At 41.2% G+C, this 20,107-nt stretch overlaps 1 protein-coding gene across 7 annotated transcripts in view; it reads left to right on the top strand.

Annotated features, from left to right (window-relative positions):
- Positions 1–20,107, top strand: part of CNOT4 (CCR4-NOT transcription complex subunit 4) — a 70,251-nt gene that overhangs the window by 34,408 nt on the left and 15,736 nt on the right. For 4 of the 7 annotated variants that reach the window (XM_063133689.1, XM_063133686.1, XM_063133688.1 and 1 more), the window contains exons 7-9: positions 6,767–6,824; positions 7,169–7,418; positions 8,987–9,484. In XM_063133689.1, the coding sequence (XP_062989759.1) occupies positions 6,767–6,824; positions 7,169–7,418; positions 8,987–9,484 (806 nt within the window). Of the gene's footprint in view, positions 1–1,580; positions 1,737–6,766; positions 6,825–7,168; positions 7,419–8,986; positions 9,485–20,107 lie in introns of all 7 variants that reach the window. The other 3 variants (XM_063133691.1, XM_063133684.1, XM_063133687.1) reach the window with 1 other exon arrangement.

Below are 20,107 nucleotides of genomic sequence, written 5' to 3'. Positions count from 1 at the left end.
TGGGTACACATCAGCATTTTATCACACCCACAAAATAAAGTGGGACTTGATTCAGCTCCTACTGATGTGTGTTTCCTGAATTATCTTTGCTACCTTGGTCTGTCAGATCTCCGTTGACATACTTTGTAAGATCCCAGACAGCTAGACATGCTAACTTCTTGATATTCTCATCTGTTTGCCACTCTTTTAGCAAGAGGCTATATCACTTTAGTTCTTAAGTTCGGAGTTCAACTTCGTTCCTGAAACGATTGACATCTAAGTGGAAAATGAAGATGGTTCTACACTCAAAATAGAAAATGTACTGCTGCCAAAGAATATGTCATCAAAATGTTCTTTTTCATCCTTGCTGTATCGTGAAGAAGTTTCGGTAGAAGCTGATTTCCATTGGTCCATAGGCAAAGGCAGAAATTCTCACTAATTTCCAATTTCACACATAGCTTATGGGCAGCTACTTTAAATGGTTGTACAGATATACCCAGTTCAGTTATCAACCTTAAAACCTGGAAGCGAAGAGAAGATTTAAGAAGGATTTGCCGTATGGTTGTGTTGTTTAGAGCAGAATAGGAAAGCAGATAAGAATTGCATGAGAGATTCTTCATTTTCAACTGGTAAATGGAACTGGCAGTAGTACCATCTTTACCTTCTTTCATTGACTGACTTATGTAGGAACTAATCCAGAAGCACCATGGATAGGCATAATGAATTGGTATGAAAACCTAAATGCAGTGACATTTTTTTTCTTAGATCAATATCTTGCTTGGTTTTAGGAAGCAGTGTTTTGTGTACCTGTTTCTTCCAGATCCATTTTGAGAATTCATCAATGTTACTTTGCAAGGTTTGAATGGTAGGGCAAGACATTTGCTTTCCAAAAGATAGGATGATGTGTAAGACATCTCTTAATGCATCCAAGATGTAGTTTTAAATACAGAGCATTCTTTGTAAGGATGATGTTTTCCAAAGCTAAGGGACCAATGAGTGGAAAGGGACTTCTCTAATTGTGTTGGATATTAAATATATACACATATAAAAACCAGTAGGAATGTAATTTGCTCTATCGGTATATTTTTATTCAGGCTTTTACATTATTTTCCATTCCAGAAGAATCTTATTCGGTGGGCAATGTTTATATTGTGATTTTAAAAGTTTTGTGAGAAATTATTGAAACAAGAGTCAGGTAATGCAGGTGGAACTGGCATAGAGATACATTTTTGAAGTATCATGTAGGCCATCATAGCTAAATTCTTAAGGACACTGCAGGAATATTGTATATCAACTGGAAGACGGGTAACGATGTTCATAAAACACTGGGATGAAGTGAAGGCTTTGCGAATCTTATATCTTGGTGGTCATATTCACCTAAAATTTTAACAGGTGCACACATGTAAGTGTAAACCGTCTGTCTGATGCAATATATATCTATATATTTACTCCTACAGTCTTAACTGCAGACACTAACGTTTGTGTTGAAGACCTCTTTATTCCTCTGCACCGTTTATGGCATGAGGAATAATTTCCCCAGTGTTTCAATTTTAAGACTTTCTCCGTAACTTGAACTCTCTTTTACTTTCACCTCTTTCCAGACCCAACAGTAATAACAAAGATGCCTGGCCATCATTACAGAGTTCAAGTAAATCAGTCAACGGCTTAACAATGGAACACAGGAAAACGCCACCTATTTTAGAAAATGGCACAGACCCAGAACACATGACTCCAGATGGTCCAGATTCAGATTTCGGGTAATTGTGCTGCCTTTTATACTTTAGTTAGCTTTCTTTCTCTCTCACTGATGTGGAGGGATGATTCTCCAGCCTCTGTCAAGAGAGCTGGATTCAAATTCTCATAAGGTTACAAATTTAAAAGGTAGGCCTGAATCACTAGGTGCTGCCTAAACCTATTTGGGGTGGTGGGGACTGCCCATTGTTCTACATTGGGCAGCTTTTATTCAGGAGAAGCGTCTATCCCAGCTAATAGGCGTTGATTAAAGGTAAGGGTTATGAACAGGCCGAGCTGTTTTTAAACAGTTGCCTTCTGGGTCGGTGTTCTAGCAAAGCACATACTTCACTTCAGCAAACAACTTGTAGTGTTCTTCAAGAAAAAACACCACATGGTAGGAACTCGCTTTTTTTAGGAAAACTTTAGTTGACTGGTTGAATGCTTTGAACTGGAACGGCAAGTCTGAATACTTTCTGCTCTTCATCCAGATTATGTTGGTATTACACAAGTACAACACTGGACTTATTTGTATCAGCCTTTCCCCTTTCCTGATACTTTTTGGATTTGTTTTTAATACTGCAAGAAGTCTTTTGCATCATAAGTATCATTGTGGAGCTTTTTACATATACATACTGTATAGCACTTCTAAGCTTCTTTCTGTGTACCATTGCAGTGTGGAAACTTATTTCATAGGGGCTAGTCCCCCAGCATACCTGTACTAGGTTGTGGGGTAAACCAAACATATAAGTTACTTCACTCAGATGTTTCCTGTTCAGATATTACTACTGTGTTGAGGTATCCAACCATGGAAAAGTTGCTCCATCCCGTGCCACATCAGTATCACATGAACTGGGCCTAAAAAACTTAGTAGGAAGTAGTAAAACCAGATAAATGCCTTGTATTCTTGCTCTTGCCTTGAACAAATACTTTACATCCGCATTGATTTCTAGTGATGAAGTTTGAACTCTTCTGGAATTACAAATCCAATGGAAGAACCTTTATAATTTGACAAAGCATTCTATGACCCTTTACCCGAGTTTTAATGTAGTCCTACTCAGAAGCAAGTAGTCTGCTTTAGATTTTCTACTGCAGATGAATATAACATTATTGAAACACTGTAGTAATGCTTCATGCATCTAAACATGTCTTAGGTTCTTTTTTGTGTTTCAGGTATGGAATGTACTTCAAGAATGTTCTGTGTCTAGTGCAGATTAAACTAGCTAGGTTCCAAAGGTCCACACACGAAATAAGGCCTTTTCACCTGCCCCCACTGTGGTCTCTTCCTCCTTCAACCACTGTCCAGCTGTTGCTGAAAGTCATAAGGCCTATCAGAGCAGGGCTCAATATGGCACGAAAGGGCTAGAGTTGGAAAGAAAAATTGCAAATCTCTCTTCTAGGAGCGGAAGTATTTTCCACTCTCACACAGGGCTCTTTGGATTCCAGTCTTTCCTTTTGGCTAGCTTTATTCATGCAATGGGCTAGTCTAGTACCTTAGAAAACATATTCAGCACTTCCTCTATATTGATCATAGGACTATTCCAATTGGCCAGTTTTTCAGAGATATTTTTTCACTGGCCTGTCAGACTTGAGTCCCTATTTACTTTTACAAAAAGCAGGGGTTTTGAACATTTGGGCAACCATCTGTTAAACACCTATTCCCCTGACTGCAGAACTGAAAGATTGCAGGGCTTATTATTAAAATGAGAAATTTAAAAACTGCTTGAACAAATAATTTCAGTTGATTTAGATTGTTATAAAATATTTGACATATAGAAAGAATACATTCTGCTTGATCTAGTTTAGCTCCATACCTTCTTAAAAATATATAGGATTAAGTGATAGTTTGAAGCAGCATTATACACTTTTGTATATCTCTTTTCCTACCTGCAAGCTTATAATAATTCTGCACGTGTGTTGAGGACTGCCCATTTTCTTTTCCATTATCAGAAAAAGCTTGAAAGGGTGGGATTCTTCCAAAAGCTACAAAACCTAGACTGGAGTGTAGTGGCCATTTGACTTTTGATTTTCTTTCCCCTTAAGTTTACTTCAAAAAGGCACACTTTTAATTCTTCATAGAATACTTATTTGTCATGTTTTCCTGCTCGTCTTATCAGATTCAAATGAATTTGTACGTTGTCTTCACTATCAGGTCGTATATCATCAATACATTTGTTCCTTTACACACTTCATATGTTTGCACGCCTAAAATTAGACTTACAATTCTCAGTGTTAGGAGCTGTAAGTGATTCTCCTGATTAGCAGTCAGTGTCTGGGACAAAACCAGTGAATGATTTACCTAACCTATCCTTTATTCTTTGATTCAAATCTTTTCTTTTTTAACATCAAAACATACAGGCAAAGAAAAAGAAAAGTACTTTGATTCAGTTTTGTTTTTTAAGATGTCAGCAAAAGGAAAGAAGCAAAATGGACATTACAGTTAAACTACCAATTATATTTATTACACGAGGACTCCTAAACTTATAATTAAGGAATGTGCTTTATTTAAAAGTGGCTATTTAAAAGTTGACTTTTCAGAAAACCAAGTGCTATAAACAAACATTTTCAATAATCAAGAATTGAAGAAATTAGACTGACTTGAAGAAAATATAAAAGATGGTTATAGATCTTGCATCCTGAAATGAAAGGAAATATATTCAAAAAGTGTGGTGAAGTTTAGGAAAATAGATTTTAACACTGACATTTGATTCTTTACTCCCTTTTTAGTATCCATGTTCTCAGTCTCGCCTTTGCACATTTTCCTTGTTAAACCCTGGATTTACCCAGATCACATCTCTAATTACCTGTAGGGAGAGGACTGAAGAGAGCCCGAGACATGCTCATTGTGGGTAGAATCTTGGAGGTCAAGTAATGAGCGAACAGATCCAAGTCTTTGTCGAAATGGCTAACTCCATTTTTGAAAACGAAAGAGCATTGTTTAAAAGATGAGAATTCATCTGGTTACTAATTCTAATCCAAATGATATGTATTAAACTATCTGATATAAAAGTGTAATCATATCTTTTTTGCTTTTGTAATCTTTATTGGAGTTGAATTTATGTGATTTTATTGTGTTTCTATGATGTGGCCAAAAAATTCTGAAAGAGGAAACTGACTGTGATGTTACAGACCTATTGAAAAGCAGGTTTGTTTGAGCTGTTGAATCTGATACACTTCTGCAAGTCTTGCTACTACCTGTATATGAAGATGTGGTGTGGTGTTTTTTTCTAAATAACCTTGTATATTGATTTGTTCTTGGTAAGCACAGGGTATTAGCTCAGTTATAGAAATTGCTGAGTTCTTCTCTTCTCTTCCAAACCACACTAGAAAACAGAAAATAAAAACTGCTCTGACAATATCACCCAGTGTTTTTTTTAATGTGTTGTTAAAGTGCAAATATATAATGGGTTGTAACATATATAACAAAAATGTATAATGGATTGTAAAGTGCAAATATATAATGGCTTCAATGGAGTACTCTGAAACCCATTCCATCCTCATCAAGGAAATCTGTATGGTCAGTTCCTGTTAGGTCATGTGTTATTGTATTGTTGGTTTCATATTTATCTGGAGCATTTTCTCTGTTGTCTTTTAAGAGTTGTCTTGTGGTTTTGAATTAGTGGGAGGTTCTATTTTAGAGAAGTCATAGCAAAATTTGACATACAACTATCGGAAGATACTTACATCTCTCACAAACGTACTCCTCCCCTAATTGCTCTTTAAATTGTTATACTTGACAACCATCTCTTTGTTAAACTCTTGGTTTATCCCTGGAAGATGGAGACAGATGCTCTTTCCCAAAGTGTTTTTTTTTTTTGTAAAGCAGGGGACTGTTCAGCTTATTTAACATGCATCTGTCAAACATGATAGTAAAAGATCTTAAGGCTTTTGTTAGTGTTTACAGGGCCACATGGCCAGCCCTACTGGATAACTACTTCTAAATTCAATCACTTCCTCTACCATTGTTAATAGATGTGTAGTAACTTACTGCATCACCTACTACTTGGTTTGTCAACAAGATGGTAACAATGTACCATTCTTCAGTTGAACTGCCATGTCATCCAGTTCAGTTGTAGGCATCTTGATTTCTCTTAGTGTCTCATACGCTACGCTAGCTTTACTTAGAATTACAGCTACAGCTCTGTGAGAACATACATTTGCACCCAGCCAGAACCACCCATTCCAGCATGCATGTCTGCATTGATCCCCTTCACCCACTTGGCTTTTGATAGCACCTGATCTAGTATCAATTACTACTCCTTTCTCATACTATTCTTCCCCTAGTTTTTTCTGTCTTGTGGACTCCTCTAAAGTCTGCTCTTGTTCTTCCTCATCTCTCCGTCTTGTGATCTGCTCCTAATTTTCTCTGACAGGTGACTTGGGTTCATGAGTGGCTAGAATTTCACTTTTGTCCCCTGTTGCATTTAAGTCTCAGAGATTATTCCAGTATTCACACTGCCTAGAAACTGAAAGGACACAGAGGAAAAGGAAACCTTTTCTGCTGTGGCGAATTGTTCAGTAGAGTCTTGGCTTTGCTCTTTTACCCTTCCTCTTCTTGCCTCTTTGCTCTTCTTCCTTTCTCTTCGCATTCCCTAAGCTTGGTGTACTTAATCTGAGTATGGGAGTTTCCTGAATTCTCATCAGTCTCAAGTGCAAAGATTGCAAGCCTAATGAGAAGGACTGTCTTGTTTTTTAAATTATTATTATTGATCTGTAATCCACTCTAGGAGCCTTTTTGGATGAAGGGTGGAATAGAAATGCTTGAGGCAATAAAGTTCTAACGATACGTTGTGCGTTGATGGGATGCAGACAGTTTTGCTTTTTGTGTAGTCAAGGGCAGGATGTCTGAAATCTGAGTCTTTTTTTAAGTAACAATTAAGTAGAATACGTAAGACACTATATGTAGCAAACTAGAGAATTGCCAATGATAGGTTAAAGGTTTTTACTATCCATGAACTAGTTTACATATTTTAACTTTAATTCTTACAGTTCAATCCATCAAATTGATTTTTGCTGCATATTTTGCATTTTCCTAAGAGTTTTTCTTTTTCTCCAGCCCTGTCGACAAACCTTCAGATTCTCTCAGTATAGGAAACTGCGATAATTTACAACAGGTAAGAGTTTGAGAACTAGTGTTTCTTCTTTGTGATCTCCGTGACTCACACATATGACTGTCAGCGCATACTATTGTATTTGCAACAAGACTAATGTGTGGTGTGGTATGGCCAAATTGTCCTTGTGTCTTAAGTTTAAATAAACACGCCCACCTACTGGTCAGCTACATAAAATAGCTGTTGGATTCAAGTGTTATACTTCCTGCTTTTGTATCTGCCAGATAGTTTGGTGTTGACTATATGATCCTTATTAAACTGTTTGTTTTGTCTAAGGTCTTTGAGCTGTACAACTGAAGCATTGTTTAGAGAAAAATGTCTTATTTTGTTTTGCTTTTCCCTCTTAGATATCAAATAGTGACACACCTTCACCACCACCCGGTTTATCAAAATCCAATTCGGTCATCCCCATCAGTTCATCAAATCACAGTGCACGGTCTCCGTTTGAAGGGGCTATAACAGAGTCACAGTCTCTCTTCTCGGACAACTTCCGGCACCCCAACCCGATTCCAAGTGGACTCCCCCCATTTCCCAGCTCCCCACAGACTTCGAATGACTGGCCCATGGCACCAGAGCCACAGAGCCTCTTCACATCAGGTACATGGAGCCTATTAGTAATTATACCTTGTAATAGTATATTCAGATTTGTAAGTGAAATTAAAACTCAAGTGAAATTAAAACTTAAAGTACTTAATTTTTGTGAACTGCCCAGAGAGCTTCGGCTATTGGGCGGTATAAAAATGTAATAAATAAATAAATAAATAAATTGTAAACATTATGTCTCAATTACTTCTTGAATGCCTTGGTCATTCTTCTATAAAGGCTTTCTTGGTGAAATGCCATACTTTCATAGGTGTTGGTAAAAGAAATGCAGATTTTGTGCTCAAAATAAATTGAACTTGTCTTATATAACCATGCTTACTTAGAATAAAAGTTCTCATTTTGTACTTGCATGTAAGGAGCCATTTATTTTACTATGCATCAAGGTTAAGCTGAACGTTTTGCTTAAATTTGTAAGTAGTGACTTATTTAACTTGTACACTACAGATTTCTTCATTGGCAATAAAACACTGCTAGCAAAATCTTACGTTCCTTTATGCAGGACATTTTTAGAATTATTTAGCCTCCATCAAATAATATATGCAGCAAAAGCAATAGCTTCATACACTTAAAATAAGAAGTGTTGCTGCATGTGTTGGAGAAACTGGAAGGGAAACTCAAAGGATTGGAGTATGAAAAAACACAAAGTGCCTTTTCTGGATTTTTTTTGACAATTTTGCTCTAACCCCCAACTGGACCCATTCCTGTTCTGGAGAGTCGCTTGACTTTCTTGAGCTGCTTTTCAGGGGTCCAGGGAGACTGTAGTGGGGAGAAAATATGAAGGTCACAAATATAGGATCAAAGCAAACTGCAGACATTTTTTTTGCTGCAGCACATCTTTGTCTTTGGAGTGTGAAACTCCCCTTCCATGAGTTTGCTTCCACTTGCAGTTCTCAGAATCCAACCCAAGATGCTCCTTTGTTAGTGTAGTTCCGTGCAGACTGCTTCCTTGTTAACCATACACCACTAGAACCTAACCAACGCTGACTTCATACCACTTCCTTTGATTTGGATTAAATAATTTTTCTGCTGATTAATAATAGAAATAAACACATTAAGTATAGCTTATCTTTATAGCTGACTACTAATGAGGAGCACTGTGGTCATTTACTGCTTGCTCTATCTGTCTACCTTTAGAATTCTCTTCCCGCACTATGTATCAGTAATTACATGTACATAGTGGGGAGTCACAGCCAATCCCATCTCCCTGCATGCTGTTTAGACACGTGTCAATTTCTGGGTGTATATTTATATTAATGATGTAATCCTATGCATTTTACTCAGAAGCAAGTCACAGTACATTCTGTGGAACTTACTTTCTAATAAGTGGGTTTAGAATTTCACCCTAAATGTTTTACAGGTATACACTTGACATAATGTGCAAAGCAGTCTTCATTTTGGGGTCACAAAAGAAAAATACTGGTTGTAAGCCCTAATTCAAAAATCTTTTAGGTATGAGGGTAAGAAATTGAATGGAAGGCTAATACATTGATATTTTGACGCAGCTAAGTCAGTTTTAAGAAACGAATGCTACACAAGTTCACTTTCTTTTTTTTATCCCACAGAAACCATCCCAGTATCATCCTCTACAGACTGGCAAGCGGCGTTTGGATTTGGTTCTTCCAAACAGCAAGAAGATGACTTGGGGTTTGATCCCTTCGATATCACCCGCAAAGCCTTAGCAGACCTGATCGAGAAGGAACTGTCGGTCCAAGACCAACCCTCCCTCTCGCCCACGTCTCTCCAGAACCCTTCCCCACACACTACAACCGCCAAAGGGTCAGGCTCTGGATTTCTGCATCCTGCTGCGCCTGCAAATGCCAACTCTCTCAATAGCACATTTTCAGTCTTGCCACAGAGGTTCCCACAGTTTCAACAGCATCGAGCAGTTTACAACTCCTTCAGCTTTCCAGGCCAAGCAGCTCGCTATCCTTGGATGGCCTTCCCACGTAATAACATCATGCACTTGAACCACACGGGAAATCCCCCTTCAAATAGTAATTTTTTGGACTTGAATCTCCCACCACAACACAGCACAGGTCTAGGAGGGATCCCTATAGCAGGTAAGTGCACTGAGACAACCAGTGAACTTGAGTCATGTCTTCAGCTTCTCTGAACCAAAGTAGTATGAAGGGGTAGATGATGCTTGGTACTAAAATGTTAATGTCACTGTTATGCTGGGAGCTTGTCCTACATTTTGGAAAGGACATGTTTTAGTTTGACATTTAGCCTTGTAATAATGAGCTTTATAACGAAGGTGGAGTATCTTATGTCCAATAATTATTTCAAAAGTGATTTTATAATTTGCAATGCAAATGGTTATGCTGTGGATTTTATTTTAAATTTATATTTTACTTCTTCCAAGAAGTGTGTTACATTTTAATACTTTGAAAAAGATGAGGCTTTATCCCCCCAATTCATGAGGTTTAGCATGTACAGAGCAGAAGGAGGCTGACTAAGCCCTATCTTTTCTCTCCACCACCCTTTGAACAATAGGATCTTCTAATGGTATGTGCAATCTAGTGTTGATGAACTGGTGACAACCACTGAATTAAAATGGGAAAAAAAATGTTTTATGATCTGGTATGACGAAGCTATCTGCCAGCCGTACCATGCAGTCAGAAAGCTAACCTCTTAGTCTTCTGTTTTTGTAGCATTGGCACTCCAAATAGCAGTATTGTCACTCAGTAGGAAGGGCGTTGGAGAATAGACTATATCATAGCTAACATGCACAAGTCGGTATGATGTAGTAAGCATTATGATTACATGATCATATATTTTGGAGTTTGGAGCAAACTTTAAGTCACTTTCCTTCCATCATTACTTGTAGTGTTTCTTTAGGGTGGATTCCTGCATCAAGCAGGGGGTTGGACTCGATGGCCTTATAGGCCCTTCCAACTCTACTATTCTATGATTCTCTTTGAATGTTTTGTGGTTACATATCATATCTAAAACTGTGTGGGTAGCATGGATTAGAAATAGCACCTTTTTATTTCACTCAACTATTTCTCCTTTGTTTTATTTCTCTTGAATATTGTAACAATTCTTGGTTTTTCCATTTATATAAACTTTTTAAATAACATATGAAGTCATCCCCTCTTTCACCAGTAGTGGCTGCTTTGTTAATAATCTGGGCATCCAAAGAAATTGCAATTTGCCATAACGTCTTACACAATTCATTCTGGTTGCAAGTATATTTCTTTGGCACTTTTGTCTTAGCTGTGAGTCTGGCTTAGAGAGTTTTTGAAGTGGATTTCTCAATTTAGGCCAGAATCCGCACACATGCAAAAAGCACTCCAGCCTTCATCCTAAGGGATTGCTGATTTTAGTGATAGCCGCTTGCATCTATTTGATGATTCTAGAAGATTCTCAGTAGACGTCCAGGGGCACCAGAGGGGTGGGGGCTGCACTAGGAAGGGGATGGCTGAGATGCCTCTGTGTTGCCTTTTTCGATCCTGGCAAAATTCTTCCTCTTTTAAAGAACAATGCATGTTCAAGAACAACAACAACAAAATCCTAAGGAATGAAAAAATAATAATTCTGATGATCTACCCTTCATGTTGGAATAGAGCTCTGAAGTGTAGTTTAGTGTAAATATTAAATGAGAAGAAGACTTGTAGAATTTATTGAACCACCATTCTGAGTTAAAATATTCGAGTTGAGAGAGCTGGATTATGCCCTTTCACAACTAAGGACTCTGTAGCCCAGCTACATAAAGCGGTATTTATCTCCTTATTTAGAGGTGGACTTTTAGCTGGTACCATTCCTAAGGTCTGAGTCAAAAATAAAGCAGTAAAAGTGGTTATTGTGAATTCTTCATTGTGTTCACAGTCACTTTTTAGGGATGCTAGAAGCTTTAAAACATTTTTAAACAAAGCTTGTAACTTCCTGAGTCAGTTGTACCAAAGATAGACAAGCTGGTTGTTTGCCCCAGAGACTTGCATTGAAAAGCCTTTCCCTTCTTTGACATATGAAAAAATTCTATAAACAAACAGAAAAAGAAACCTGGAATTTTCTAATAAATCTAATCTAGAGGTGGGGAACCGTTTGCAGCCCAAAGCCTGAATTCCAATGTTGAGTTGGTCTCGGGGACTGTGCTCCAGCCACGGGCAAGGGCAACAAATGCATGTTTACTCAGAAGGAAGTCTCATTGAATTCAGTGGAGCTTTCTCTCAGGTAAGTGTATATACAGTTACCTGAGGGACCTTAGCATATAAAAGCTGTAGCTATGCAGCATCTCGAGAAATAAACAATCAGCCATTAACAACTCCACAGACTTCTGGGACAGCTGGGAGATCTGAAGAGCAATGGAGAAGGACTCCCAATAAAAAACAAAGACTTTAGCAGTACTCCCCCCCCCCCCCAAAGGGAAAGGACAGGAATAAGCCAGAACTATTTTGAATAGCGCAGATTGCATCCTGGTCAAGTCAGGCTTGACAGATCAAAGGGAGGGGGGGAAAGAGCAAGAAGAGCTCCACAAATTAGATAGGGAGGCCTGGTGATGAACACCAGGAGAGGGGAATCCCCACCCTATGTGCTGGATCCACATCACCCCTCTCCTGGTGTTGTTGATGAACACCATTGTTGCTTGCAGAACATTTGTATGCTTAAATTGCTGTACCTAAAGGCATTCTGGTGGTTTTAATACCTTATCTTTTCTACACGTTACATCAACATTCTTCTTGACTGTATGAAGGAAATGCCAGGGCTCTCTAGCATTGGTATATGTGCCTGTTGCTTCTCCATTTATGCTGCCCAATTTGAGAGAAAGTAGATAACTTTTAATGCCACCCAGCATCTTCTCTTAAATTTGCTAAAGATAGTTATTGAATCTCTGACTGAGTTTTTCCCTCAGAAAAGTATTGTATATGTGACAAAGAACCTCCTGAATCTTTTTCCTTTCTTATTACATGGAAATTCTTCTATTTTTAGGTAGATCTATGAGGTACATGCTTTTTTAAATACTAAAACTGGCTTAGGCATCGAAGTTAGAAAGCTAACCTAGAAGTTATATATATTTGATTAATATGGTTGGATCAAAAATAGTATTTTCCCGGGAAGTAAAACAGCACCACAGCAGCGCTAATCTTTCTTTTTGTTGTTAAACAGCCATGGTATAGCTATAGGAGCCCTAAATCTGAGGAAAAGGCTGACAGCCTTGAGGAATTTTATTACTCTTGTTTGCTAATAGGACAGTTGCATTTTTGGTTTTAGGGAGGTTTTTAAACTTAATTCAGGATCAGCATGAAAAAAAGAAAGTTTTGAATTTTATTTTGCACAGTACATGCAGCTGAACTCTCAATTTGTTCTGTGAGTTATTCTCTAATGTTTGTAACCCCATTTAATTTTGTATCATCCCTGGCTTTTGCTAAATGTGTGATCAATTCCTAAAGATATTAAATAGCATCTGATCCACCCACCCCCATTAAAAATTTGATGCGACTTCACTAAATGACCTTGAGTGCAACTTCTTCATCGTGGTCTCTATGCATCACACATATGGGCTCTGTGCCTGCGCGGAGACCTGAACCGGAACCTTCTATAGCTTAGGGAAACGTTTTTGGCGGGAACCCCTCCCCCACGCTACTGCGCATGTCCCTGGGGTTCCCGCCCTTACCTCAGTTCTTTGTCGTCCGCCATTGTGCACAGACCTTGAAACCGTTCCTCTAGCATTTTTCTCTGAAAATCTCTTATCTTTTTCAAACTGCTCAAACTGTTGTAGATAATCTTTCTTCTTTCTTCTCTCTTCTCTCTCTACTTTTCTATATTAAAAAAAATACTTTAAATCTTTCTTTGTATATATTCCTCTCTTCTCATTTCCCTCTGAGCGCTCCTCAGATCGCAGGCACCGCGGGCGCATGGCCTTGAAGGCCCCTTTTAGAAAATGCATCAAATGTGGCGCTAAACTACCACCGAAAGACGGACACTCGCTTTGTGTAGTTTGTCTAGGAGAAGGCCACAAAGTTCAGCAGTGCCATCACTGTATGGCATTTACCAAGCAAACCCACAAAAATAGGGCGGACAGACCTCGCTCCGTGCTTTGGGAAAAAGCCCTGAAGGCTACCGAACCCACGCCTCAAAAGCACGTGGAAAAATCCTCCTCAAGGACAATGAGCAGGGACCGCAGCCCTGAAATTCAGTCCTTCATGATTACTGAGGAGATGGCGGAAAACAGGGCCATACCCCTGACGCCAGGCCGATCCCTTGCGGTATCCGCAGCCAAAAAGATTGCCAAAAAGGCGCGAACCCCAAAATCGGCAGAACAAGCGAAAAAGAAGAAGAAGAGGAAGGAGGTCGACAAACACTCCTCCTATAGGGCTGCGACCGTAACAACGGCATCGCCTAGGCCCGTTACCATATTGAGACCGATTACGGTACTGACACAAACCTCGGTACCAGAAAACTTATCGGTACCGACTCCCATACCGACGGCCAGAAGCTCAATGTCGGAGGGAGAGATCCGTGACTCGATATCAGCCATCTCCGTACCATGTGTTGTCGCACAAGAGCAAGGACTTCAGCCTACGGTACCGGTGTCGGCTGTTCATCGGGAGAGGCCTGCACCCTCTCGACCAGACTATGATCGAATTTCCCAATACTCGGGATATCATAGACAGGACTTATATGACTGGGAGTATTATCGACCCCAGGAATACTATCCAGATGGATGTAGACAGGAGGAGTACTACACACACCCTCCTAACCCTACCAGGATCGTCCAAGTTTCTTCACCTCGGGCTCTGACAACATCAGGGCACCGTAGCAGAATGGAGACTTCGATACCGAGGGTTACTGCATCATCCTCGGTACCGCACCATGAACAAGCGTTGCAACCAATTCAAGCGGCAATACAACCCACTGCATCGAACTCGCCTAACGATGAGTACAGATCCGACTCAGATTCTCTGGTGTCCGTCGCAGCTTCGATGCCGTCACCAGATGATATAGTAAACACCCATGATCCTGCTTCCCCCTCGGAGGACATGGGTAGCTTTTCAGATCACGTCCTCAGAATGGCGCAGTCGTTATGTCTGGACATCGAACAACCTGCACAAGTAGAAGATGACCCTATTTACGATGTGTTAAAGACGGAGGCGAGCTCTACCATCGTAATTCCTTTTCCCCCTACCTTGAAACGCACGGCGCAAATCTCTTGGAAAACACCGTGCGCTGCTCAACCAACTTCCAAAAGACTGGAAGCAATGTATAAAATACAGGAGGCTAACGCGGAATTCCTATTCCAACACCCAAAGCCAAATTCAATAATTGTTGAATCGGCGCAGGGCAAGTCTCAAAAGATACACTCAGCCCCTATTGACAGGGAAGGTAGGAAGCTAGACTACCTTGGCAGAAGAGTCTACGCCTTCTCCTCACTTGGAATACGCACCTCAGCTTATGAAGCTACTATGGCGCGGTATCAAATTTTCCTTTGGGAAAAGATAGGTTCCCTTTGCGACCATCTTCCCGAGGATAAGCGTGAACTTGCTAGGATTTTTCAATCCGAAGCTACAGCCATAGCGAAGCTGCAACTTAACTCCGCTAGGCATCAAACCGACTCACACTCCAAATCCATGATGGGGTCGATAGCACTTCATCGCATGCCTGGCTGAGGTCGGCTAATCTTGCCAATGAGACAAAGTCGAGAATAGAAAGTCTACCATTCGACGGTGATGGCTTGTTTAATACCAAGACGGACGAGTCCTTGGACTCTATATATAAGGCCCGCACAACGGCAAGAAAGATGGGTTTCTCTCAACCACTACCTCAATTCAAACAGAGACGTTGGACAAGACAACCCTATCCTCAATTGCAACAAAGGCCTCAGTATGACAAACAGCCAGCTAAGCAACAGCAGCTTCAAAGAAAGAGGCCTTACCAGGGTCGTTACCAACAGAACAGACGACAACCTGACTTCTCCAAAAGGCAGCGCCTTTGACTTCCCTGCCCCAGGTCTACTACCATTCACCAACCGCTTAGCACCCATGTACCATCAATGGGAGTCAATAACATCCGACTCCTGGGTGCTCACCATCATCGAAACGGGGTATGCCATCGAGTTCGATACCCTCCGTCCTTCTTCGGGAGTGAAAGTAACAGCGTCGTCCCCTCCTCTACTGCTCGAGGTACAAACCCTACTAGCAAAGGGAGCCATCTCGCCTGTACCTGCGGAGGAGACCAACCAGGGGTTCTTTTCGCGCTACTTCACGGTCCCGGAAAAGATGGGGGTCTTCGACCGATTATGGACTTAAGACAATTAAACAAGTACATCACCCCCCAAAAATTCCGTATGATAACGGTTACTTCCATTCTGCAACTGCTACAGACGGGAGTTTGGTTTGCGGTAGTAGACCTGAAGGATGCGTATTTCCACATTTCCATCAGGAAGTCGCATCAAACTTACCTGCGTTTCTCCATCGACACCCGACAGTTCCAGTTCACCGTTCTTCCCTTCGGTCTCGCGACCGCACTGAGGTCTTTACGAAGGTGATGGCTGTAGTGTGTGCGCACCTAAGACAAAAGGAGATACACATATATCCATACATAGACGACTGGCTTCTGGTTGCCGAGGACAGCTGCACGCTCCAAAACAACATAGTCACGACTCTCACACTACTAGATTCTTTGGACTCTGGGTCAACAAGGAGAAATCCATATTGACCCCTCAGACAACAATAAACTTTATAGGGGTGACTCTGTCATCCTGGGACGGGAGAGCATACCTCCCTATAATGAGAGCAAAGACTCTTCGAGACTTGATCCTTGACGTCGAAAGCCAAATAAGACCTTCTGCATGGACAGTTCAAAGACTGCTAGGTCTAATGGCTGCGACTACCGCTGTAATCAGGTTCGCAAGACTGCAAATGAGGATTTTACAGAGTTGGTTTTTGAGGACGTTCGACCTTCGACGCAACGCCCACAGAACTTACCTTTCGATACCGAGGCAGGTACGGGCATCCTTGAAGTGGTGGCTCTCGATGGAAAACCTCCTACACGGAGTTCCCTTTCAGCAGAAGGCGCCGTCGATGACAATCATGACCGATGTCTCCCTCATCGGATGGGGAGCTCACTGCAACTCCTTCACCGCCCAGGGCCGATGGCCTCATCGACAGAAGGAAGAGCACATCAATCACCTGGAGCTCTTGGCAGTAGAAAATGCGTTAAAGACTTTTGCTCAGATCATCGAAGGCAAACATGTCTTGATCGCAACAGACAACACTACCGTGGTCTGCTACATAAACAGACAGGGTGGAACGAGATCACACCCCTTGACCCGATCTGCACTCAGAATTTGGAACTGATGCATAAAGAGAAGGACTTACCTGACAGCGATTCACGTAGCTGGCAAAGACAACATCGTTGCAGACTCCCTCAGCAGGTCCTTCCTTGTCGATCACGAATGGGAGCTTGACGCCGAAATAAGAGAAGATCTCTTTCGGTACTGGGGACGCCCTGCTGTCAGTGTCTTTGCCACCGAAGAAAATGCAGTCTGTACCAGATTCTGCAGCAGAGCAGGAAAAGGAAGGAACTCGTCAGGAGACGCTTTCACAAGAACGTGAACGGGGGATCTGCTTTACATCTTTCCCCCATTCCCACTCCTGACGAAGGTCATAGCCAAGATACAAACAGACAGAGCGGACTGCATTCTAATCGCTCCTTGGTGGCCTCGACAGCCGTGGTTCCCTCACGCCCTTCGACTATCGAGAGGGGACTACATCAAACTACCGTCGGTACCGAAGCTCCTGTCTCGACACCAGGGCAAGGTTCGACACACGGACCTCTCGACGCTCAGGTTGACGGCGTGGAGGATAACGGTACACCCTCCCGTACCGTACAACTGACTGTACAAAATATTTTAACAGCATCACGAAAGCCTTCAACAAGGAAATCATATGCGGCGAAGTGGCGGAGATTCTTTAAATTTGCGTCAGAAAAGAATCAAACAGCAGAGACTTGTCCCATTTTAATGATTCTTGAATATCTTCTCTCACTGTACCGAGCTGGACTAAGACTCTCCTTGATCAGAGTCCACTTAGCCGCTATCGCAGCTTTTCACAAGGGAGTGGAAGGGTTCTCGCCTTTCACTCACCCCACCTCTGAGGCATTTTTAAAGGGACTTAAAAATACTATGCCAACAACTAGGAACATCATTCCATCCTGGAGCTTATCAGTTGTGTTACACACGCTAATAAGAAAACCGTTCGAGCCCATGGCCACAACGGACTTGAGACTCTTGACCTTCAAGACTGTATTCTTAGTTGCCATAACTTCGGCAAGGCGCGCAAGTGAGCTCAGGGCTCTAAGGATAGATGCGCCCTACACAGCTTTTCATAGTGACAAGGTAGTCTTGCGAACGGACCCAGCCTTCCTACCTAAGGTGGTAACACCTTTTCATCTGGCCCAAGAGATTGTGTTACCAGCGTTCTTCCCAAATCCTACAACGCCTGCAGACGCATCTCTGCACATGTTGGACGTTAGGAGGGCTCTTGCTTTTTATAAAGCGAGGACTGACAATTTCAGAAAGACCAAACAATTGTTTATATGTTATGGAGAGCCTTATAAGGGACTCCCAGTGTCATGCCAGCGGTTGTCACGCTGGATTGTAGAGACAATTGAACTTGCCTACTCTATATCCAAACTAGAGCTACAACTTCCTGTGACAGCTCACTCTGCCAGGGCGATGGCAACATCTGTGGCTTTCAACAGGGGTGTTCCACTTCGGGACGTTTGCAAGGCCGCAACCCGGTCCACCCCTTCCACATTTGTAAAGCATTACAGCTTAGACACTCGTTCTAGACAGGACTGTTCATTTGGAAGGATGGTGCTCTCAGAAGTTTTGAAATAATACACCAGCCCACCTCCAAGGTATGTCAGCTTGCTACTCGCCCATATGTGTGATGCATAGAGACCACGATGAAGAAATGCAGGTTGCTTACCTGTAACTGTAGTTCTTCGAGTGGTCATCTATGCATTCACACAACCCACCCACCATCCCCACTTGGTGGTGTGAAACTTACAAATGACACAGTTAAATGTACAAATTGACTTTATTTAGTATACACTCATGTTTATGGGGGCACAATGTCGGACTCCTGTAAACTGAGGTAAGGGCGGGAACCCCAGGGACATGCGCAGTAGCGTGGGGGAGGGGTTCCCGCCAAAAACGTTTCCTAAGCTATAGAAGGTTCCGGTTCAGGTCTCCGCGCAGGCGCAGAGCCCATATGTGTGAATGCATAGATGACCACTCAAAGAACTACAGTTACAGGTAAGCAACCTGCATTTTTCTACCAAGGGAATGACTAATTCACAGTACTAAAGTTTTTGGTTAATAACATTAATAGGTGCACACTGTTCTACTTCAATCAGTCACTTTTCAGCAAAATAAGCTCTCAAAACAACCTACAAAAATGTTACAAAATATATTTCCAAATTTTTAAGTTAATTATCATAAGCTATCATAGCATTACTACATTTCAGGAGTCTCAAGTAGAATGGTTGCTTGTTTAAACGGTTAGAGATTTGAACCTTGTTTTCATTGATTGAAACTCAGCAATTTTTCAATCAATGTTACAAACGCTGGGTTTTCATCATCCATATTTTTCAAGTTTTTTCCTGTTGCCTTCCTAATTAAAATGGAAGCCTTCCTAATTGAAATGACCCCTTTTGACCCTGGTTGAGTGGCTAAATTCACTTTTAAAATAACCCCTTCAACTGATTTGAAACTTGCTGTATTTCCTTCAGCCTTTCTAATATCGAAATATACTCAGTACATTTTACCTATCGTTTTGATTTTCAGTGCTCTACTTTCTCCAAACATCCTCATATTTGCCAGAAATGTTTCTTTTTCTAGTATAGAGTATAATTTTGGTCACAGTATTCCTGCTACAGCTTTGCTACGTCATAGGTAATAAACTGCAACTTTGTCAGTCTTCATGCTGTTGCATATGGGTGACTAGATGAGCTGGAAACTCAACAGACAGCCCCCTAAAGCAATGTCCAGAGGTGACATGCATGCACTCCTACTTATAAGTAGCTTGACACAATGGTAGCATGCATATAATCTGTTCGCTCACTGTGACTAGGTTTCAGCATGTTCATGCCAAAAGTCATCCAGATTGGTTGAATGCCAGAGGTCTATGGAGGACCTGTGAAAAAACTGTGCTGCCGTCTTCACTCTGTAGTGGGCTCCCAGGAAGATTGGAAGCATTATCATAAGTCAGGGGAAGAGTTGGGTGTTGTGACCACATAGGAAGATTATTATTATTATTATTATTTATTTATATAGCACCATCGATGTACATGGTGCTGTACAGATAACACAGTAAATAGCAAGACCCTGCCGCATAGGCTTACAATCTAATAAAGTTGTAGTAAACAATAAGAAGGGAAAGAGAATGCAAACAGGCACAGGGAAGTGTAAACAGGCACCGGGAAGGGTGAAGCTAACAGTATAGAGTCAGAACAAACTCAAAGTTTAAAAGCTATAGGGAAAAGAAAAGTTTTTAGCTGTGTTTTAAAAGCTGTGATTGAGTTGAGAATGGGATTAACAGCTCTGACCTTGCAGAGACCCAGGAACAAAGTGAGAAGACCCTGTCTTTTCTCCGTGTAGATTAAGAGCCCCTGTAGTTTGTGTTATCCAAAGGTCCTTGAAATCCTGGTGTTTCTCCCTACTTTTAAGATTCAAATGC

Source organism: Elgaria multicarinata, chromosome 9 (genome assembly GCF_023053635.1).
Source record: "Elgaria multicarinata webbii isolate HBS135686 ecotype San Diego chromosome 9, rElgMul1.1.pri, whole genome shotgun sequence".
Classification (NCBI taxonomy): Eukaryota; Metazoa; Chordata; class Lepidosauria; order Squamata; family Anguidae; genus Elgaria; species Elgaria multicarinata.
This window is presented reverse-complemented; position numbering and strand designations above follow the sequence as displayed.